The sequence below is a fragment of the Calonectris borealis genome, chromosome 9 (assembly GCF_964195595.1).
Source record: "Calonectris borealis chromosome 9, bCalBor7.hap1.2, whole genome shotgun sequence".
Classification (NCBI taxonomy): Eukaryota; Metazoa; Chordata; class Aves; order Procellariiformes; family Procellariidae; genus Calonectris; species Calonectris borealis.
This window is the reverse complement of record NC_134320.1, coordinates 18,879,996-18,903,681: the sequence shown is the minus strand read 5'-3', so window position 1 is coordinate 18,903,681 and position 23,686 is coordinate 18,879,996. Positions and strand designations below refer to the sequence as shown.

The 23,686-nt window shown below is 52.8% G+C and overlaps 1 protein-coding gene across 5 annotated transcripts in view; it reads right to left on the bottom strand.

Moving 5' to 3' along the window:
• DIS3L2 (DIS3 like 3'-5' exoribonuclease 2) overlaps positions 1–23,686 on the bottom strand; it is a 194,953-nt gene that overhangs the window by 3,656 nt on the left and 167,611 nt on the right. For all 5 annotated transcript variants that reach the window (XM_075157193.1, XM_075157194.1, XM_075157192.1 and 2 more), the window contains 5 exons: positions 7,139–7,322; positions 5,857–5,943; positions 1,194–1,341; positions 783–913; positions 426–530 (listed from right to left, as the gene is read on the bottom strand). In XM_075157193.1, coding sequence (XP_075013294.1) covers positions 426–530; positions 783–913; positions 1,194–1,341; positions 5,857–5,943; positions 7,139–7,322 — 655 coding nt within the window. The remainder of the gene's footprint in view (positions 1–425; positions 531–782; positions 914–1,193; positions 1,342–5,856; positions 5,944–7,138; positions 7,323–23,686) is intronic.

The following is a 23,686-nucleotide window of genomic DNA, read 5'->3' as shown; positions in this document are numbered from 1 at the left end:
CACAGGTGCTGGCCGTGAGTGGTGCTATCGCAGCCCCAGACACACCGTCTGATTAACTGAAATGAAAACCAGCCTCTCTCCCTTTCCTCGCTTCAGCTCCGTGTTGGTCTCTGTCCCCCCAAATCTGCCTTTATTCCCTTTGAACTAGACTAGGTCATCCACCGCACGTAGCAGGGAGAAGCTGGTCCTCAGAGACTGGGCGGCTCCAGACCCCCCCAGCCCCTCGCGCCTGCCCAGGGCTGAGGGATGGAGGGGAAACCCCAGGAACGCTCCCTCTCCTCCGGCCAGCCCGGCTCGGGAGCAGCTCTGCTGGCTGTAGGGCTGGCACAGAAGGGCACCAGGACAGCCACTCCCTCCGATGACGCCAGGCTGCTGCAGCCCTCTCTGGTGAGGCAGCTTTGGCACTATCAGTGTGAGACACTTACATTGCAGTAGATGCGCTTCTGGACTCCAAACTTCAGCACCAGGACATCAAAGGCCTCGTTCAGGACACCCATCACCATGGCTTCTGACTCCAGAGGACCACACTCCTGCCAAGAGACAGGGCTGTCACTACCCCAGTGTCCCCCATCCAGCCAGGTCCCCAGGGGGAGCCAGCCAGGTCCTGGAGCTCTGGTGGTGACAGTCACTCAGTGTGTCCCCTCTCTGTTTGCTTTCCCCCAGGGTCAGCTGGGGAGCCACATAGCCACATGGCCACGCAGCCCTCTGCCCGGTGGCATCTAGGCTGAGCCTCCATGGGGAGATCCAAAGGTGCCTGGGGGGAAGATAGTCTTGGCTCTTACCCTGACAAAGATGGCAAAGAAGAGGTCAGCGCTGAGCTCCTGCACCCTCTTGGAAGCCATCTTCCGGTCATTGCAGTGATCTGCCTGTCTCTGGATGGCCTCTTTCTCCATCTTGATGGGGGAGCTGGCACCTGGGAAGTGGACAAGTGGACAATGACGTGCTCATGCTCCCTCCTGCTCTGGAGCCAACCCATGGCAGCCTGGACCCAGATGCCCAGCTTGCCCCCGTGTCCCTCCTAGTTGAGGGCACCCACGGGCCAGGGAGCTGCCCTGTGGGACGCAGGCTCCAAGCACTCAGCACCCGTGGCAGGCAAGGCAGGAACCCGGGACAGCCGGGCACAGCCCGGGCACAGCCACCCCCTCCCCTTGCAGCACCCAGAGCTGCTCCGCAAGCGGCCGGGCAGCACCCACCGAGCGAGGCGGAGAGGAGACGGTGCACGATGATGTCCGCGTAGCGACGGATGGGCGAGGTGAAGTGCGTGTAGAAGGGCACGTTCAGGGCGTAGTGGCGAAAGAGGGTCTCGTCCTCCAGGACGCCGGTGCAGAAGTAGAGAGCCATCTGAAAGGGGTGAGAAGCAAGGGAAGGGGGTGAGGAAGGATAGTGGCAGGACCCTGCACAAGGCTGGAGGGATCTGGGTCTGCGGGACAGAGCTCCAGCAGCCGACTGTCCTTCACCTGCTGCTCAGTTTGGGCTGCGCAGGGACAAGACAGGCACTGCAGGAACTGAGCAACGGGGGCAAAGCCACTGCAGGGAGCTGCTGGCTGCCAGCTAACCCTGGCTGGCCCCAAGGATTGCACCAACTTTCACATCACACATGGGTTTAAGCAGCCTCCTGCTTCTGCTCAGGCCTTGGGGCTCATTCGCCATCCCCCCATCTTCCAGGGGACAGCCCAGCCTGTCCTGTGCCCGCCACGGATGCTCTGGGTCCGGCTGCAGGCTCTGCACACCCATTGCGCCTGCTTGGAGAGCACTGGGGGCTGGGATGAGTGGCTCTCCCGTTCACCGAGGAGGAGGAGACAGCCCTGCTGTGATCCCCGCTGCTTCATCCTACGACGACAGCTGGGAAGCCGAGCGTCTGGACCGCTAAACCAACACCGGGGCTGGGGTGGCACCGTGCTGCCCAGCAGCCTCTTCAGCAGGAACCTCTCCCGGCTGCGCCGCCCCTGTTATCCCACATGTTACAGCTTTTATTTTTACATCTGTGAAACACCAGCCCTCAGGGCTGGGAAAACAACGGGGCCGAGCCCAGGCGGGGAGGGGAGGCTGTGCGGGTCAGGGGGGTTGCGGCGGGGTCACAGCACAGTGGCGATTGAATGAACCCGTTTGAAAATAAGAGCAAGTGATTTTAAAAAAAACAGGAGTAGCCAGATCTGATTACAGAGCCATCCTGGGATCCACGGTTTGGGCAGCTGTATCCTCTGCTCTCCAGCCCAGCGGCACAGCCAGCTCCTGCTGAGCAGCAACACACTGATCCGGGCAAGTAAACAGAGCAGGTTAAAAAAAGCAGCATCTGTCCCGGCCTTATTATGAGACCCAAGAGCTGGGATAGGAGCTGTGGCGGCTGCCAATTTCCACAACCCAGAATTAAATTGTTTCTGATGGACTCCACGAAGTACGGTCTCTACTCAATTAGCTCGGCTCCCACCGAACAAGGCTCTGGGCGGTCGGGCAGGAAGACATGCTGGAGGCTGCTGCGGGAGAAGACGAGTGCCCTTGTGCAGACAGATAGCATGAAATTACAGGGGCTCTATTGCACCTATGCCAGGCTCCTGGGCAGAAGGGGGGAAGGCCCCTGCAGTGCCAGGTAGGCAGAGCAGAGCATACCCATTTGATGGCACAGGTCAAAATCCCTGCTACAAGAAAGCCACTGGGAAGGGCTTATCCCTTCCCTATGTCCAGTGCAGGGAACCCTGCCTTGTTTTAAGTTAGAAAAGATGCTGAAGGTCCCGCGCTGCTTGCTGTTGCCTGGGGCACTTCTTCCTGATGGATGTGCTGGCCAAATCCAGCTGCCGCTGGGTCCAGCACCACTTTTGACACCCTTTTGGCAGCTCATGACCCTCACTGAGGTTGGCATCAGCTTGGGTATCATAGCAAAAATACTCCTCTGGGCTGCGGTAAGGTTACGTGCTGCAGGACACGTATCTGATACCCATCCTCGCCACCGTGACAGCGCTACCCAGTGACATCAGCCTGGCATAAAGCAGATGTTTTCTCATTAACAGATTTGACTCACAAGTGGTCTCAAATCCCCAGGGTTTGCCGCAATCCCCGGAGAACTGCGAGGAGCCTGGAAATAAATCAGCCCCAGTCAATCAGAGGTGGCTTTGCTCTCATGGACAGATTGAATCCCCGAGTGACTGAGCCCCTGAAAAATGGTATGTCGCTGCTCGTTCATCTGTTACAAGGCTCCTGGCATGGCAATCCAGGCACTCCCCCAGACACATGCATTACCAGTTGCTTCCCATCTCCCTCCTCCTCCAAGAGGCTGATGTCTTGACCACCAGCATGCAGCGGAGATGGAAGATGCAGACTTGGCGTGACCAGGGGTTAAACCTGTGGGCAGCTTGTTTTGGTTGATTTAACGGCAGCCTTGTCCCTGAAACACCAGCTTTACCTCTGGGAGCTGAGATGTGTGCAGGGATAGGGGTGACTCCTCAGTGCCCTGACCAGACAGTCTTGCCGTGCCATCTGTCAGAGCGGTGGCCCAGCCCTCGACACCGGTACGGGCTGCGCTCCGCAGCTGCCAACACTCAGATCTGCCCCCTCCCCTGTGAGGGACCGCGACATCTGGGGACACAGGCAGGATGGAGTCGATTCTTCCACCTGCTCTAATACTGGTGGCAGACAGCAAAAAATCCTCCTCCCAGGGAAAGCTCCTTCCGCTCAGTAGCTGTCTGCCCTTTCCGAGGGGCACTGACACGGCTTTAAACTACCAGTCCTCTGCATTTAGCAGCAGGAACAACGGTGGGAATCTGAACTGCTCAGGATTTTGGGAAGCTGTGAGTCCACCCCGCAGCGAGTGTGGTCAGGGACCAGAGACCACAGAGAGCAACACTGATGTCTCTCGCCCCCGCAGCGCCGTGGTCCTTCCTTACACACTGGAGGTCACACGGATCCATCGCTGCGAGCACATCCTGGGTCAGATTGGAAAGCTGCCCCGAAGACGGGAAACTCCATTTACAAACTAAACAACAGTTCAGCAAATGGCCAAACTGCGTAAGCTCATCCCAAGATCAAGACAGATTTCTGCTTCTCCTGGCTCATGCACCACTTCCAATAACGAGAGCACCCCACCACAAGCAGCAACACCATCCTGCCGGGGAACACCGGCAGACGGGAATGCCGGCAGATGGGAACGCTGCTCGCCATAGCAGACACAGGCTGCCCTGCAGGGCCGACGGGCTCGGCTGTAAACCAGGTTTTGCCTATTATGGGAGGTGCCAGACAGCAGGTTTGCCAGGCCCGAGTGGACTGCACAGCACACCTGAACACACGGGCACCTTGGTCTTCTGACGATGAAATGAGTCTAGTTCCTGCCAAAATCATGTCTTGTGGAATATCTCCTTTAAAAGTTTCTCTTTCTTCTTACCCAAATTCTCTGTCTGGTATCTACTCCGTAGAAGACTTCATCCCCAAAACCTTGATACCTCTTTCGCGTACAGATCTAACACGTATTCACAGGGCTAAACTGTTAACCGGGAGGTATCTCAAAAGACACCCACCACCTCTCAGACCACAGCCTCAGGAGACGAGAGAGGCAAAATCTCAGCAAGACAGTGGGTCCCAAAAAGCTCATCTCCTCCATGGTTCTGTCCTCCACGACAGAACCAAGTTGCCTTCTCCTTGCTCATCCCTCCTGGCTCACAGCCAGGCTTGCTCCAAGTGCTGCTGCTGGCAAAGCCCAGGTTTGCACCACAGTCAGCAGGACCCGCGAGGGACCCCAGGGAATGCATGTCACCAGTGCCTTCACCTGTTAGCACCTTCCACCAGAAAAGGAAGATGTGACAGAAGGGACCAGGACAAGTCAAAGCAGGACACGGGATCTGGGACAACACAGCCAGCTCTAGAGGACACTCCCTGGACTTTACAAAGCAGCACTCCTGAGCTGGACACAGACATGAGTGGGTGATTTACTGAACGGCTTCAGTCCCCAGTCCCACTTGCAAGCAAGCATTAAGTCACTGAAGTACAGCAGGACTTCAGGCAACTGCTAATGAGTAAATGGAGCAAATAAGCTAATTAGAAGAGTGACAGTCAAATGAGTGATGTTGGGAAGATGATTCATTCCTGCAGCGATAAGCAGGCCACAGCAGAGAGACCATTTCAAGAACATGCCCCTTCTCCCTGTGGGGTAGGACTTCCCTCAGAAGAGGCTGTGCTATGCCCAGCTGCAAATGTAGAAAGGCAGATGCTTCACAAAAACTTTTTTTGATGGTGATAAGCACCGTAATAAGTGTCCTGAGCTGCAGACACACCAAACACGACAATCAGTGTGAGCAGCACAAGCCTCCATCACAGAGACCTTCATAGAAGGTCTCTTGGTCTGGAGGGAGACCAAAGGGTTTCCAGAGCTTCCCTGCTTCTAAGAGCGTATCCAGATACCAGACTGTGCTTATGGCCAGTCCCACACCCCTACATCATCCTCACTCTTGATTCCTTCTTTGGACCAGTTTGGATATCATGACATGAGGAAATGGCACAAACATGAGCCATGAGCCTGCCACCAGCTCTTCTTGGAGCAGGCTGGGCCTTTGCGAGCCTGCTAACATCCCGTATACAACTTCAAGGGTGACATATCTCAACCAGTAATAACAGGGGGACGAGGAAAGGCTCAGCCTGACCCTGCCATCCATTGAAGCTCTGTTGCCCAGGGGATACCCCCATTGCCAGCTGCATGGGGCTGAAGGCACTGGGGGAAGCTGCTGGCAGCCCCGCAGCACCATGTTCGGTGTCCATTCACTCTCCTTCTACGTAACAACCAGCTACGGTAACACAGAAGAGGCGAGGGTTGAAGATGGAGCCACAGCAGACAGCTACAGCCAGGCGTGTCCGACAGCACAGTGGTGTTCTCACCTGCATGGGCCTGGAGAACATGTTGGTCAGCACTTCTTTCCTGGCTTCGGAGTATTTGTCAGCACCAAATGTTTCATTTAAGCTTTTCTGGAGGAGAAAAGAGAGAGAGCATTCAGTGTTAGCAAGTCGTGGTGGTAGGGGGACCCAGACAGACCTTACTGGGGCAAACAGCAGCTCATCAGAGCCAAATCCCTCCTTTCCCTGCAAATCTCCTCGTAAACCAAAAGTGCACGTGAAATTGGGTTTTGCTCTGGTCCCAGCAGCCCCGACAGGACTGCATGCACAGTCCTTCTGAGCACCGGCCCACCTCCTGGGGTCAACGGCAGGGAGCACCTGGGGCACAGGGACCGCTGGCTCCGTTCCCAGACGTGCAGCGTGCGAAAGCGCCCGTAACTGCTCTCCTGACCTGTGCCTGGCTCCCATCCAGCTAGGGAGAGCTTCAGCGCATGGACTAATGGGACTCTGCGGAGACGTGGATACAGGAGGTCACCGCCCGGGGCTAGTGGTGAGGAAGGGCTGGAGGGTTCAAAGTGTGGAAGAGGAGCTGAGTGCGCAGCCCCAGGTCTGCTGACGTAGCCTCGGCACAGCCAGCAAGCGGGGAAAGCAGCCCCAGCCGACGTAGGGGTGCGCGAGAGGCCAGCGGGGATGGGATTAACAGAGGATTATCCACAGTCCAGTTGTGGCGAGTAGAGAAAATCCTGGAACTTGCGCTGTGCTGTTCAGCTGGAGTTCAGCCTCAGGACACGCTCAGCGGAGGATCGGTCGGATACCTCCCGCGCTGGCTGTGTCTGACCTTTCCCAGCACTGCTCTCGAGTCCTTTCCAGTCCCTACTCCCCACCCTGCCCTCCCTGAGACCTTCAGCAGCCCAGACAGAAACACCCCCTTGCAGAGCTACTTTTCATGTGGTACAGAGCAAATGCCCTTCTCTTGCTGAGAAGGCAGAAAAAGGAAATATGGGTGTCCCAGCGAGTACCCCTGCCCTTAAACATCCTTCCCATTGCAGAGGGGGCAGCGCTGGGGTCACCTGCAAGATCCTCCCTGCCCTGCTCTAAGATCTGTGCACAACATGGCTGACGGGGACAGGCTGGACCATCCTTGCCCAGCGCTGGTGGGGTCAAGAGCGAGTGAGGGAGGTGTTTTGTTTTGGCATGGGTTAGTTGTCAGCTCTGCTTGGGCAGAGGGGGACAGGGAATAAACCACACGCTGCCGCAAACATGCCATCATGTAGCTGCCCACCCTTCGCCCCCATGGCCCTGCTCCCCACCGGGCCAGCGCACTCACGTGAAGGGAACCCGCGCTGCTGAAGTCAATGTCAAGGCCAACTTGGTTGCAAAACTCCATGAGGTCTTTCAACAGCTTGGTCTGGGGTGGGGGGTGGCGGCGAAGCAGGGCCTGCTCGGGGAAGGAGCGGTAGATCTGATGGGCCACGGCCATATTCGCGAGCAGCATGAATTCTTCCACCAGCCTGCAGCACGAGAAAAACAACCCCAGGCCCCAGTTAGAGAGGGGAGTCCCCTGGGAAGCCAAGCCAGTCCATAGTGAAGGGAACTAATATGACACAGGGGGACAGGGGAGCAGCTTGTAGTTGCTTTTATAAGCCTAGATTAGATGTGAGACTGCAGCAAATCCCCCCCCAAATTCTCACTTTCTAGCTGAGGTTTCCCCGGGGACTCAGAGCAGGCTGTCCTGCTGGCGCAGACAAGCAGAAGTCAGTGATAAATTGACAGCTTAAATTAGGATAAAATAATCTCCCTTTAGGTCATTTTATCTCCTGAAACGCTCGACAAGCAAAACAAACGCTGTGCGAGAGATAGCACAGAAAACAAACACACATCGCTGTCTTCCCGGGCCAGAGAAAACAGCGTCTTGCTCGCTCCCCCATCGACATGTGTGGTCAAGCCCAGCCACCGAGCCCGGCCTTCGCGCTGGGCTTCCACCCAGAGCAAGATGCAGCACGGCCCCCGGGCAGGGCAAGCCACCGGCGCAGCTCACTGCGGGGCTGCCTCCGGCATCCAGGCGATGCAGGGGCTCTGGGGCTCCTCCATGCAACCTGCAGACTGCTGGGGGTACCCCAGGCGGGGGTGAGCCCCCCCACTTCTGCCTCTGAATGTATGCGCGTTGAATGGAAATCTCCGGGGCTACACGCTGCAAAGAAAAGCAATCCCAGCGCTAGAGATCACCTTTGGAGCATTTATGAGTGGTGCTACCAGCTGTAGGGCTGTGCCACAGGAGACTTGTTTAACTGGTCTTAGATAAGCAGAGAGATGTACTTAACTGGGCTTCCTGCTGTTTGCTGCATGTATTCCCAGGGCTCCTAACTGGTGCTAATTGCCAAAAAAGATAATAGATTTACAGAAGTAACCTCATCCTCCCAGCAATGCCCAAGCGAGCTGTCACTGATTACGCCAGCTCAGCCCCATCACTCCTGAAGGCAAAGCGGCGGTTTCGTAGGGCTAGCTGGGGACCCGCGCTGGAACTGGTGGTCCTGCAGCTCCCGGCCCTGGCCATCGCTGTGGGGACTGGCCAGGTGAGACGTGCAGGGTGCTGTGCACCTGGGGTACTTGCTGCAGCAGCGATACGTTCCCAGCCTGGGAGTACTTGCCAAGAACTCGAAAGAGAAAGGAACTAGAGACAAGACCAGAGGAGGAACAAGCACCTGACGTGATAATCAGTGGTGGAAATGTTCGTCTTTAATGGGAAGGAGTTCCCTTAATAAGAGCCTCGTGGGTTCTCCCAGAGAGTGTTGTGCCAGAGGCCAATACTTCAGACCCCGCAGGGAGGGCAGGAAGGACACCTCCTCGCTTGGGCAGTGCGGGAAGGGGTGGGGACCAGCACAGCCTAAGTGGGAATGGGCCACCCATCCTGTCCCCCGAAACACCTGCCGATGGGCAGATGCTACCAGAAGGCCAAGGGCTGGGTCAGGGGGTGGGCAATGCGCCCGCAGCCCGGCGTGGGAGCAGGGTCCGCACACGTTCGTGACGGGTGACTTCCAAGTGGGTTGAGCTCTTGCTGCTCCTGTGCAGCTAAGCCAGCAGATGGCAACATCGGTCCCTCTATGGCCACAGGCACTGGGGGGCTGCGGGACAGCATGGCCCAAGGGTGCTGGGCACCCTGGCTGCGCAGCACCCAAGGGTGGGAGGCAGGGCAGGGAGCGTCACCCAGCAGGTTATGGCATGGCCATCCCCATCTCCTGGGCATGGGTGGACCCACCAGCTCTCACCCAGCTGCCGCGTTTGCAGACAGCACGTGGGGAACGGTGGCCTGAGGACATGTGTGAGGCTGTGCCGGCTCAGGCTCATCCCTGGAAGCCCTTTCTGCCCAAGCCAGCTCGCAGCAAGGCACAGCAAAGAGCGCGGGCTGCGCCTCTCCTTCCTGCAGGCTTTGGTGCAAATTAAAAGGGAGACATTTCCAGCGCTAGCGCCAGCTACACAGATGCACACGTGGGCAAAGGCTGGCCATGGAGTTCTTGTGCCTCCCTCGAAATGTGGCCTCTACGGAGTGAGGTGCAAACCCATTTTTAAAGACAAATCAATAAACACCCGTGAACAGCATCTCTTCTTTGTCACAGGCTCAACGTGCTTATCTCACGTCCTAGAGACAAACACTGTGAGGGCTCAAGCAGCCCCTGCCATTCTTGCTCCCATTGCGCACTGGAGCGTGAAGCCTTTACCTCTTACCTCCAGCGACACTTTGGGCTGGATGCTATTTCCACCTGATTATTAAGTTCTGTATTTTGTTTTACCATTTTGGGGCCTGGTGCTTTTAAATTTTCCTGGAGATATCCTTGTTCTGATGTTGCAGGTAGCACTGATTTGAAGCTAATACTTGAGTGCCCTCCTGCCAGGGATGCTTTTACACCCGAAGGAAAACTAACAGCACACACTTCCCACTTTGCTCTGCAAAACCCCATCCTCTCTCCTTTCAGCATGTCCACACCTGGAGTGCCAGCCCCCAGACAGCCCCCAAGACAGCCCCCATCAAGAGGAGGTACCTGGCACATGGTTGGATTGACCGCATGGGCAGGCAAATCTTATCTGGAAGCATCCAGGAGCTTTGCACCCTTGACAGGGTGCGCAGGATGTGACCACAGATATTCAGAGTTGAAAAGCTACTTGTCTTGCTCGATCATCCAAAGGCAGGGGTTGACTCTGCGAGACAGCTGCGGTTTGTGCTTCCAAGGAGCAGATAACACGGACGAGGTCGGACACTGCCCTGTATCCGGGGGGACGAGAAGCCCCAGGACCCAATGGGTCAGTTCGTGTCAGCTCAGGTTAACGAACCACGGCCGTCCAGGAAGGCTCACTGCCCTGTGGGCCGACGTCAAAACACCCTGCAGGGACAGAGGGTCCTTCCCAGCTCCGGATCACCCAGGGGTCACAGAGCTGCTCCCCACATGCACCCTGTTGCAGCAGCCCTGCAAGCATGAAAGGGATGAACAGCGTGGGGCTGCTCTGTGCTAACTCCTAGACAGGTTTGTTTCAAACGTCGAGATTTAGTCCCCAGGGAGAGGAAAGCAGCTTCCAGAAAGGACGGGTCACAGCTGGGCTAATCCGGAGCGTGTGAGAGACTGCCAGGGTCAGAGGGAAAGGGCTGAGGACAGCGAAGGAGCTGGCACCTGCGCCCAGAGTTAAGCCAGGTCACCTCTTCTGCAGAGGAACAGGGTCTGTGGCTCAGGACACGAGGAGGGAGCCAAGATCTGCAACGAACAGCTTAACGTGGTGGTCTCACTGCACCTAAAAGGAAAACCTTATTCCCACGTGGGGCTCATGCTGAGAGTCTGCACGGGACATTGGAGACCCAGGAGGATGAGCCAGGGCTTGGACAGCCCATGAAGCCGGCACAGCTTCGGGTGCTGAGGAGCAGCAGGGCACAGCAAAGCTGCTGCCTTCCTGCCCTCCCCACCTGGCCTTTTAGCTGCACTTTTAGCTAGCGTCCTCACCAGGGCTTCGACTCGGCAAGTATTACGCCACGGCTCAGAAAAAAGCAACGGATGCTGAGGCAGGCGGGAGCAGAGGCTGGCTGGCAGCGGCCGGGGGCCAGACCAGCGCCTGGCACTGGCGTTCCTGGGAGCTGCGCTGAAGCCCTGCTAACTCGTCGGCAGGTCAAACGACAAGAGGTTTTTCTTTTTTCTTTCTTCTTAAAACAGCCTAGCTTGGAGTTTGGCTCAGTGCAGCTGGCAGATGGGAGTGCAAAGAAAAATATTTCATGGCTAAAAAAATGGAGACAGAAAGACTGGTCCATCTGAACGCGCGCTGAATGAATCCCATGTGAAATGCATTCTAACGCCATCGCTACAGTTTCCTCTGGATTAGCTGAGCTATCCTTGGCTCCCGGCTCCATAAAATCCCATAAACAATCTGATCTGAACTTTTGCCCTTTCTGTGCTGATGTGAGGTTTCCTCCGCTGTCCCGCGGAGAGGGCTGGGGGTTAGCAGGTGGCTGTCCCTCCCGTAGGTGCCTCCAGATCCCGGCTGTCCTGCTCGCCGGGGCTGCAGGAGGGAGCGTTTCCAAACCTGTTCAATGCATCATTTAACGTGTGCACATGCGAGAGGGAGGAGAGGGAGGGGCGGCTTGCGAGCTCTGTAACATGCGTAAGCATCTTCTGCCGGCTCTTTCAATACCCAGATTTTGCTTATGAGTTATGGGTTTGGTGCAGGAGTTCGTGGGTGGAACTCTATAGCCTGCCTTATGCAAGAGGTCAGCCGGAGTGTACGGTTTTCAGAAGCACTCGCCTCTGAGTTTCAAACGTGATTGAGGAATGACAGCTCCTAAATCCCACCGACTACCAGGCAGCTTTCAGGCTCCTGAGATGCTCTAAAACACAGGACTTGGTGCTTTTCAAAGAATCTTGAATGACGGTCACGGATCCTGTAGGCAGATAGCCACCTATGAAACCATCCAGCTGAAGAGGACTGATGACACCTCGATGGCAGCCCCGAACACAAGCTACTGGGCTGTAACTCCTCTCACCCAGCTCCTACCAGAGCCAAACATCCATGGGACACAGGAAGAGCAGCTGCACATTCAGATCCTGGAATTGCTTTAGTATCAGCATTACTATTTGTTCCGTAAAAGGCTAGCTAGACCCTTCCCAATCTCTTGATAGCAACCTTGAAAAACTACTCACATCCACAGAAAGCTGGTTGGTTGATGGCAAATAAAATGTTGGCTTCTCATGCCAAATCTCTGCAGATCGAAGCGGGGCAAGTAAAAAGCCTGTTTGGCTGCTTGTCTCCATGGCAATGCGGCCAGGCTACACAGCAGCCATCGAAATGCCCGCTCTCCCTGATTAACTTGACAAATGACATTAGCTAAGCAAGGTTTGCTGCAAGGGAGAAACAAGGAGTACTTTGTTTGCAATCCAGTAAGTGCAGGAACAAGGCAGCTTGGTTAAAGCGAAGCAACATTAAAGCATCTGCTGTTCCACCAGTCTAACAGACCCGTAGGCTTCAGAGCAAACGGCAGCGAGGGAGGGCTGAACAGACGAGCACAGCCCTTCCCCGATGCCGCCTTCTTCACCTCCATTCCCTCCTGCAAGATGTAACCACTGGGTGTATCCAGGCACTGGAAGCGTTCTCATGGTTGAGGCGTAGACTCAGAGATAAACCCAAAACACCACGTAGCTCTCCCATGACCGAGGTTTTTTTGCTTTTGATAGACTGGAGAAGTTGGTCCTTTCTTCATGGGTAGCTCATTGTGGAAACCTGCTCCCAAAGGGACAGAGCTGAACCATCCTGAGCTGGAGTCTGAGCCCCCTTCCAATGGTGGTCTATCTGGCTGGGTGGGCTGTTACCAGGTAAATCCCAGCATCTTTCCAGCATCTCAGACTTGAGCCAAATGTGACCAAATCATTTCTCCCCTATCCCATTACAAAATCCCATCTGCTCCTCTCCATCTCGTCTCCCCATCACAGCACTTGCTCCCTCCTGCACAGGGAACAAGGCTTTTGCTGTTCAAACTCCTTTCCATCTCCAGATGGGTTTACTATCCCGGTTCGGCATGGGTTTGTGCTTCAACACGACAGCAGTCAAGGCCTCTGGTTTCTTAATCTATAGTTCCGTGTCTGCCTCAGGTGTCCAGTTCCATGCTGGATCCCAACCGGGACAGGACAGAAGAGCTTTGAAGGCATCACACTTGGTTTGTGTTTGAACCAAACAGTGCCACGGGAGGCTAGTGCTGAGAAAAGGAAGCCCTGATCTGTTTGTGTGTGTCTGAGAGGGCTCTAAAGACACTGATGGATATACGTCCCTTTGCTAAGGGCAGTACCTCACTGACAGCTCTCGCTCTCTGCTGGCTTGAAGGGGATTATCACTGCAGTGCAATCTCATAACAAACAAGAGATCTACGGCCACCTCCTGGGAACGGGACTCTAAATCCTGCTGCATTCATCAAGAGAAAGTCACCTTCCGCAAAAGGCTGCAAACAGTCCTGTGCACATCCAACAGCAGCAGCAGTATCAGCTGAAGGAAAACGGTAAAGAAACAGCACCACAGTTTAACCAACAAACTCTCTCCAAAGCATTAAGTCCAAAGATGCTGGATGCGGTATGACTTTTTCTTCTTTTCTTTAAATCATGTACGTTTATTTTTGATTACAGCTCTTCCATGAAGCAAAGGAACTTGAGAGGTTTCTATAAAAGCTCTTCTAAAAGCAACATGAGCTAATCCTGCATCTCTGAGAGTGCAGCCAATGACAGAATCACGCTCTTTGGCGAGTAGCTGGACCGGCACTTGCAATGGCTCTTTTCCATGCAAAATCCTGCAAGAACGGTGTACTGTCTTCCTGGTGACACTCTGCCTATCAACGAACAGGAGCATCTTCAGCCATGCACTCCAGAACAGCACTGCTGCTTGAAGAGTTATGAAAATCAAATCCCCTGTTATCCAAAAAATTGGATCGCAGTGTTATATATGAGCCTTGCGATGTTGGCGTGGAGCTCCCTTTGCCAATGACAGTTGCCAAAAGCCCAAAAGCCCTACTTTTTTTTTGAAAGAAAAAGTAGTAAAAGGCAAGAACGCTGGCGGTTCCTGGCTTGATGAAAGTCATTTGTGCTCCTTTCGCAGCTAGCGGTAGCCTTGAACAAAGCAGAGCTGAATAATGGAATTACTCCACTTTCTGAGATTGCTCAATTAGCTCTTGGTTAAAACTGTTAACATTGAAACTTGATGAGAATAGCAGCTCTGAGGCAGTTTTAGATTCATTTCTTACTAAGCTAGAATGGCTTTTCCCTCTAATGAACTCCCTTTCCAGGGTATAATGAATGCCCTTTTTATTAGCTATGGTGCCTTCCCAGTAATAGATGCCTACAACACAAATGCATGGGAGGGTTTTCTGAATACAAATGTCACTTACTGGCCACTCTCACACCTTGAGGCTGGAAATGACATGAGAACACTCTCTTTAACTGCGGTACGGTGGAAAACTGTTTTAAGCTCTCAATCCTAAAGCCCGGCTACTGAAGGCATTCAGCATGATTAGGAATTAATTGCTTAAAGCCTGATGTACTGGGTTTTTTTTTTACACAGGTATTTAGACCGCTAGGAAAACCTCAACCATTTGCTTAAGTTCTCTGAAAATATCGACAACACTTTGCAGCCCCGTTACCTAACAGAGCTGACTTAATCTGGCAGCACGATGTCAGGCCAGACGTTGGGGTGCCGAAGATGGCACCAGTCAGTCGTGGGGCCTCCGGCACCTCTTGGCGCTCGGCTGCATGGATGACAAATGCTCCCCACCTGGCCTGGAGCTCCTCAACCTCATCTGTGGTTTGTATGGAAGGGATAAAGGCAGCGCCTGCCTCTCCCACCGCCCTCCATCCCATCTTGATCCAAGCGGCGAAGAAAATGTCATCGAACGAAGAGCAAGTGTTGCAGAGGACACAGTCTCTGCGGGCTGCGCCTCTTCATTAAATGTTAATATGACTGCAGTCTGCTCCTTTTCATGCAAATTGGCGACAACCTTCAATCTCCTGGCATGAAGCTGAAGTGCCCCTCTGTGCCAAAACAGCACCTTCAGCTGCCGCGGGGCAGGGATGAAAGCTTAGACCTGCACCCACGTGCTGGTCCACACAGGACATGCAGGCACAACTTCAGCAGGCTCCCTTGGTCCCAGCTCCAGCGTTCTCCACAATTTTCTCAGAACTATCACATTTTCAAGCCCGGGGCAGAGGACTTCACCCTCAGCATCGCAGACAGAGGAGGATCTCCCTCCAGGAATGGCCTTCCTGGGTCAAGAAACCCCTTCTTCCATGGGCCCCAAAGAAGCTCACAGAGTGCCGTTTGCCCAGCACGGGCACACAGCCCCACATCTACCCGCTCCTAGAAATGCCTCCAGTGCTGCCACTGCTGTACAGACCTCCCTGCTCGTGCTGGATGTCAGCATCAAAGTGACGGCACTGTTCGGAAGTCCTCCTTTAAAACACAACCCCTTCGCCCTGCCTACGCATTTCTCCATGGGGAAGACGACGGCAGTACTGGAAAGGGTTTGCAATCCCTGCGTTTAGCTCCAGGAGCTGTGCGGCTGGGAATCCCAGCCCACCTCCCTATGGATCCGTATCAGATCCGGTTTGTCTTTCCAGGGAAGCCACCAGCTCACCAAGATCTCATCTCTCAGAGGGAGCTACGACGGCCAGGGCCCTGCTCCCTCTCCGCAGAGCCGTAGGGGAGGGATAAGCAGTGACCACTCATGCACACAACTCAATGCTGTGTGCAGCTAACGGGTCTCATGGGGGCAATCACCGCCTGCACTGGCAAGCCTTACTTTCGGGAATGCATTAGGATGCTCCCGAGCAGGGACCTAAGACATTTTTCTCCACCCCGTGGGAATTGCCAGTGGGCAGAAGAGCCCAGAGCCCAGCTGGGTCTGGGATGGTGCGGAGGAGAGGGGAGATACCCCCCAACCAGCGCCCAAAGCAGGACTGGTAGTTCACATTCTTGAGACGTACAGCCTGATCCGCCACTGGCTCCGAAAGCAGAGCTTATGACAAGAATACTCACATGGACACATAATATTAATGTCATCCAGAGTCTGGCTAAGAGGGGAATGGAAAGAATTCCTTAAGAAATGCAGACAGCCCCTCTCCTGACGGGAAAGTCTCCGGCCCCACACATCAGGCCAGCCTGTTATCAGGCTGCATTTCCCACTGAAAGAAGGAAGCAGGAATGAAAGGCACTTTTCCTCGCCATTAAAAGTTTACGCAAGTGATTTATGGGTCAGAAAAATTAGCAAGTCCGTCGCTGAGTGCTCCACACAGCAGCATGTGTTACATGGCTGCTGACCAGAAATGCCAAGACCCATTAGGTGGAAGCAAAGGGCAACACGATGGAAAGTTAAAGATGCTTTTTGCCCATTTAATTAATTAGTCGGGTCTTTTTTCCATCCCCTGCAGCCTTCATTAATGTAACATTGAAATGAAAGAATATTAACAATGCAGACAACACATTAATATTAACACAACACCTGCAAAATGCAAATGTAAGTCCATTAGGTAAACAGATGATCTTAAGCCATTGAGGCAGAAATAACATTCTGACATTTCCTAGCACGAGTATCCTGCAGAGATACTGTCCATCACTTCTGCTCCATTATAAAGCCATGGCCCCTTGTACTTAGGGGGCTCCTCATCTGTTACTAGTCCCTGAGACGATGAGAAAAACTTACATTTCCATTAAGTCATTTGCCAGTTTCATATGGAAAGTGTCTTACTAAAGCCATGTCATGAACCAGAAAGATCAAAAGGGATTTTTGAAAGGATTTTATCTCTGTGCTAGCAAGGGATGGAGGTAAAACCTGAAGCTGATAGCTTGTAAATATCAACCTACACTTGGGATCGCTCCAGAACCTGAGCTTTCTATTACAGTGGTTTAATCTGAGACAAGTTTTCAGTAAGGGAGAAACAAACAGTTAATCACCTGGAGAACTGATAGTGCCATAGGGAGTCACAGACTGCTATGTGTGGCCCTCCCATACCACCTTCCCCACCAGCTAATGCTCTCCCAGACGTTCCTGCTGAGGAGACATTCACACCCTGTGTGCATTTCTCCCTTCAATCTTTGGCTTTGCTTTTTCCCTGCTTACCTGGCATTGCAGAGTTGATTACTCCCAAAGCAGGAGACAAACTGATGGACAAGGGGGAAATAAAGAAAGGATGAACATCTCAGACTGGAAGCTTACTCTGAGATGGCCAATGACTGGGGAGAGCATCCATCTACCAACCAGGATGTGACCCAGGGACAAACAAGCAGGAGCCTGCAGAAGCTCACGAAGAGATGAACAACAAAAGCTAGCCAAAAAAGTTTAAAAGACCAAAACCATGGAAAGCAATCTAAATAATCTGGCAGTCAAAGGCAGTGGTGGCATGACAACCCAACGTGTACCCCCTCATGCTCATGAAGTGAAAGCCAGGCAGTGACTTGCTAAGTAATGCCCTCTTTTGTTGCAGGACTCTGGGCCAGCCTCCTGCTCAATGCAGGATAACTTTGAAGTTGGATCTGGTTGGCCTTTTCCAGTTGAGTTCTAGCAATCTCCAACATCAACTATCTCAGAGCCCCTCTGGGTCCCTGTTCCAGTCCTTAACCGCGCTCATAAGTGTTGTTTGGGCTCAAAGGAAGAGATCTCCAGGAGGAGCAATCACCCAGACTGGCCAGTCTTTAGCAAGGGCCTTGCCGGAGGAGGATTGCTCAGGAGAAACTGGCTGCAGATCAAGGGAATTAGAGCAACCACCAGGACCACTGGTTCTGAGAAGATCTGTTTCAGGAAAACACATTCAACCTAGCAAGGTCCCCAGTGGACAACACCCAGACACTGCTGCTCCCTGGGACACTGTGCTGGGGGTGCTTTCCAGGCAGGGCCATGGCCATGGAGCAGGGCTCACCGCGCTGTCCATCACTGCTCTGGTTCAACCTCAGATTTGCAGTTGTAGCACAGAGTGTGGGCAGGTTAAGGGGAATAGTTGTATCAATACGGAGTGAGGGATCCAGCTGGCTCTGGCTGTATTATTCTTGGTCTGAAATGATTGCGAAGCACAACACATGAACCTTCTGGTTACCAGGACTTTCAAAGACATGGAAACCCTAGGGGGAGGGGAGCAAGGTACTGGGGACATGGACAGCAGATCGGGGTTAAAACAACCAATAGAAGTTGGCAAGGGGATGAAAGGGAAATGAGCAACACAGGATTTGGGGGTGATGTTTTCTAAATAGGGACTACTGAAATACTCTGGATAACGTCTGTTTTCAGGCGGCCTCTTGGCAGATTAAAATGTCCCAGAAGGTTTTATACCCAGCTCCTACAATCTTAAACTAAATATTAGGTGAGAAAAACATGCTTCTAAAGAGAAGTCAGGCATAGCCCTGAATGAAAAACAATGAGCAGGAGAATGAACGTATCGGGTTTGTTGAATATACAATCAACAACAGCTTTCTTTCCCAAAAATAAAGCCAAGGGAATTAAATGCAAAGAGATGAGCAGGATGGAAAAGCTGCAGGAAATTTAGGCAGTCTCCCCCCATCCCACATCTCCCCCAGGCACAACTCTCACCCTGCCTGGCCCCAGCGGGCAGGTTTGGAGCTGCGCCGTAAATTCCTGAGAGTGCCTTACCCCCTCTGCAGCGGGACAGACTCAAGGTACAATAGGTCTTTTCCATCTGTAACTTCTCTCTCTTGACTTTTATGTGCATCGATTCAAAAGCTGTTTGATTTACTGGCGTAGGGGTTGTGAAAAGTCTGGCTTGGTCTAAGGACAGCCTGAGGTTAAAGGCAGCCATGCAATTTCACCACCCTGTCCATTACAAGAAAACGTTCAGGTCTGGATTTACAGTCACGTTCCAGCAAGCCCACACATCACGGCAGGCTGAAATTAGCCTCATTTACGCAATGGGATCGAGAAGAAATGGCTAAACATCCTACCAGAGTTCGGCACACAACGGAGAAAGCCAAGCGGCATGGGAGCGGGTGTTGAACGGCACGCTTGCTGTCAGAGAGGAGGGCGCATGGTTGTGGTGAGAGGGGGCTGTTTGTCCCCAGCTGGAGCTACTTACAGACAGATGGACAGATGAGGGTAGATGAGGTAGTTTCAATGAGACCACAACAGGTAAGGATGGGTAGCGCGGGACCTATTGCTGTAAGCAAGGAAGAATCATATCCTTAAAGCCCAGAGATGAGTATGACGACCGTCCAGAGCTGGATTAGTAAGAAAGACTTTGTTTCACGTTACAGTCCCTCTGCTGAGATCGTATAAAAGAGAGAACAAGCTCTGTTCACACTGAGCTCTGCAAAACCTAACACGCTGCTGGGTGAAGTAGCAAATGTCTCAGTCCCTGGCCGTCACAGCCAGCGAGCTAACCTGGTTACTCCTGCTAGTTCCTCCACTGACTTTTGTGGGTCCCTCAGCTGCATCTAGGAGCAGAGGAACCAAAGCTAAATCCACCATGACCCCCTGAAACTGCTCCTGTGGGCCAGGGTTCTACTAGATCAAGGAAAGTTTGGTTAAAATGAAGACCCAGGTGTGATAAAAAAGAACTCTTGCAATGTTACCTTCCAGGCTCTGAACTGGGAGCTACAACCAGAGTTCAGCAGCACAGACCAACCTCTTGAAAAAATCTACCATCACCAAAAAGCAGACACACAGATCTGTCAGCACATCTGTGCTGCTGAAACCAACAGATCTCAGCACTGGATCGTGATAAGATTTGCAACACTGTCATCTTGCAGAGCCTTGGCAGTGCCTTTTAATCTTTGGAAAAGGAACATTTCAGGCATCAGTTCTTGCCTTTGCATATGAGTGTGCAAAGCCAAAATAACAACCTCTCCTGGAGCACGGGGCATATCCTAAGATGCCCCGGAGCTTTCTTGTCCTACAGACATTGAGTAGTAATCTCCAAATGACAAAACAGAAATAAAACCATATATCCTCATGTTTTGGTGAGCCTCCAGTCCAGGCCTGACAGATACCTGGCTCTGGGTGCTGCATCTCTCAGACTGCTTAACCCTTGAATGAACAGGGTACGTCTGTACATTTAGAAGAAGGAAGCACAACATTAAATCTGCCTTTTGTTTCTAAATCACCATCCTGGATTGGACAGCAATGCCCATCCCCTTTCCCAGTGCCCGAATCTGTCAGTCCACATCGGGAATCATCAGGGCAAGTCACCACCTGCAAGGACCCCGCTGTTGGAAGTGCAACTGTGGCTCCAGCCCTGGCACAGAAGAACCTCAGTGCTTGGATCTCTTATGGTGGTTGGACCCCAACCAGCCATATTCTTTCCGGGCAAGCCAGTTTGTCATGCCTTCATACTCAACAGTCAAATGTGAATGACTTGGGACATAGACCTCTGTCTGACCACCAGATCTACATGCTGGGTCAACCATTTGCAAATCTGAGAGTGCCAGTCTGAAACAGCCCATGTGGCTGGGGTGCACTGCAACTTCCAAGCTCAGACTAAGCAGAAAGCTCCCTTGTCCTTCCCAAGCTCAGAAAATACTGTGGGATGGGAGAAGAGCAAGCGGCCATGATGACTGCTGCCTCCCAGTTGATCCCTGATGCTTTGGTCACAGAGGTGGGAACATATTGAGGTCACTTGGGGAAGACAAATGCAGTGCCATGTCTTTCCTGGAGTCTGACACCAAAATAGCTGCCCAGCTCTCTAATACTGAATAATTAAGAGTTATTCAATAACATCAGACTAAAAGCTTTGGGAGCTTCCTCCAACTATCAGCCTGTTAAATCTGGACAGCCGGGGAGAAGGCCAGTGAAGCTCCATCAAATGCCCTTCACTGACCAGTTTCAGCAGGGGACAAAACCCCTCGGAACCACTGCCTGCAGCAGCGATGTGACTGTGCCAAGAGGTGTTAAGAGAAAGGGGACACACACGCTAGTTAAAACAGACAATCCAAGTCCCCAGGAAAGGGCAGAGATTACGTGAACCTGGTAACCCACCACAGGGGGTACAACAGCTTCCGTTATTGCCCACATTTCACGTGCTCACTGCTCACACCAGCACTTCTGTGAACGCTTGTGGGAGCGTGCACCTCTGCAGCAGGAGTGGTACCAACCCCATTTCAGCCTGAGCTTGCTCCATAACACACCGAGATAGATCCCATATGGAAAGGAAGCAGTTCAGGAGCGATGCATGGATGGGCTGAATGTCAAGGCATGGGAAATACAGCTTATGGTACGTGCAATCCAGGCACATTATACCCTCCTTGAAAGCCACTCTCCCATTGTTATTTAACATCCTGCAAGTTTCAGCCAGAGACGCAGTCTCCCATCCGCGCCCCGAACTGGCCTGGGAATGGCTGGGAAGAAGAAAGGGAGCTTGAAATGAACTGTGGAAAGATTTAAGTGCTCTAACTGCTGCTTTCCAATACAATTTTCCACTTGGGGCAGGGGAAGGGAAGGAGGAGAGCCTGACAGCAGTTTAGAGCCAGTCACAATTGTGACAGGTTCTTCTTTTCCATTTCCAAGCAGCTCACAGGCAGAAGGAGCACTTTAACCTCCATTAATTATCACAACCTTATTCCAGCCCAGGGTTTCAGAGCAGCAGTGGCAGACTCTTAGGACGAGTTAGGAGCAGGTCCTGCCTCAAATTATGCTATTCAGCTCTGTGCAGTAAAACTCTGTCATTCATGCAGGCAAGAGCTACTGCAACTCTTCCGATAGTACCTTAGTTTGCAGCTAAGGGCATCTCCCATAGACAGCACCGCTACTGCCAGAGAAGAGGATCACACAAATGACTTACTGCACTCCAGACTGTGAGAACAGGTTAACAGCCATTTAACAGACAGAGCTGTTGTACAACCAAGCTGTACACACACAAAAAAAGGAGCTTAACAGAGAAATACATCACTTCTGCCTCCTCTCTGGCTATCAGAGACTCCTGCTGTAACTCTACCACCACGTGAAGATTATTGCATTTCTCGGTACTGATCATTGGATACGCAGCTTGAAAGTGTGCATGTGGTGTTTAGGGAGACACGGACAGCTTGAATACACACAGCCGTCATATAATTGGGGCAAAATTATGAAATATTGCTATGTCGTTTCTCCCACTGCTTGGCTTCATTACAGACTATCAAAGATCATTACAAAAAAATAGCCGTAACTGAGATGTGCCTGTGCAGGGACTAAGCGTGCCCTAGCTCAGCGTTTCAGCCCACGCCGCCCTGTGTCCCTTCCTGCTCCGCTGCCGACAGGGCTGATCCACCCTCAGCTGGTCTCCCCTGCCAAGACCTGGCCCCTGCTCCGACCCGCTCCCAGCACCTGGCTGCAGGTAGCATCTTTTCATGCTCAGTGATGATGAAATACGCCATTCTCCCTTCCTGGTGACACAAGACCTTTGCAGAGCTGCCCCTCTGACACTCGTGGCTTGCAAGCCGCTCACAGGTATTTTTAGGATTACCCTTTGGCACTCAATAACGAAAGGAGAGAGATGCTGCTGCTGGACGCAGGCAGAGCTCTTCCCAGCCGCCCCGCAGTCACACCAGGAGATGCTGGTGAGCAGCTGTCTCAGGGTTCAGGTGCTCCGTGGCTGTGAGTCGGAAACAAGCCCCGTCACAAGCAAGGCAGTCGTTTCCCCACCTTCACTGCCTGAACAGCTGATGGCTCCAACCGTGGCAGATTTACCAGTATAGAGCAGGTAAGGAGCAAGGTGGTGTGCCTGCGTGTGCGCAGACACATCGTAAAGGAGAGAGCGGGGCTGGCTGCAAATCCAAATTTGGAGTGATTGGGACATATTTTGCCGGGATCCTGAGGTTCACGAGCAGCAGCCGTCGGCAGCTCCGCATTCAGCTCTGAGTCACACAGGAACCAGCCTGGGGAGCAATTACTGGTGTACAAATGCTCTTGAGCTGCAACAAAAGGATGGCGAGTAGTTTCCCATCAAAAACCCTTGAAGTCTTTGTCTCCCCCACTTAGGCTTGGGAGGGTACTTCCTCCTGCTTCGACAAGCGAAGCCTCAGCAGAGCATCTGTGGGGGGGGCCTGAGGTGCTGGAGGGTAAGCTTCCAGTGACGTGAATCAGGGGTGAGCAGCAGCCACCGCGGCACAGCAGGTTCACCCTGCCAGCATCGCCCTGCTCCCCTGCCAGCACTTGTGACTGCAGGAACTATGCTCCATTACGAACAAGCTGTTCCTCTAATTCAGCCCTCCTGACTCTGTTAAAGAAGATTTTCCTGAAATTGTCTTGGGCTTTGACCAGCCAAACGCACTTTTACATCTGACTTCAGTCCTCTAGCTGCCACTGCACCACTCGCTGCAAGCCCAGACTGTGCTACCGAGAGCCACGGGGCAGGATGAAACCCCTGAACCACAGCCTGCTCCGAAAACCAGGTCTGCAACACTAACAAGCTCCCCACACCTCAATCCTTCCCCCCACATCCTCACACACACATGAACTTTTTATTCTAGCAACCCCGTAGACTACCCTAGGACTGAAAGGGAAAAACATAACAGCAAGTGCACACCTAGATGTTCATTTTGTATGTGCTGACAGTCTCACTTTAATCCTACTTTCCACGTTTAAGGTGTTAATGGGAACCTTGATGCATTTCAGAGGGAACGTGCACAGATAGAAGATAGATGCGTGAGTCTAAAACCTTGCTCCCAAATTTCATATCAAGTGCCGGATTTGTTTATATCCATATGATACAATCTCCATAAAAGCATTCAACCACCACCGAAAGGAGATGTTTCAATATCTGCACAGTCTTCACATAGACTAGGCATTAGGTTTGCTTTTATGATGCAGAATAATATAATGGATTCCTTCCACAAGTTCCCAAATGTTGTTATTAAGTATTGCTTCTCTAATAAAATATGCTGCAACATACAGTAG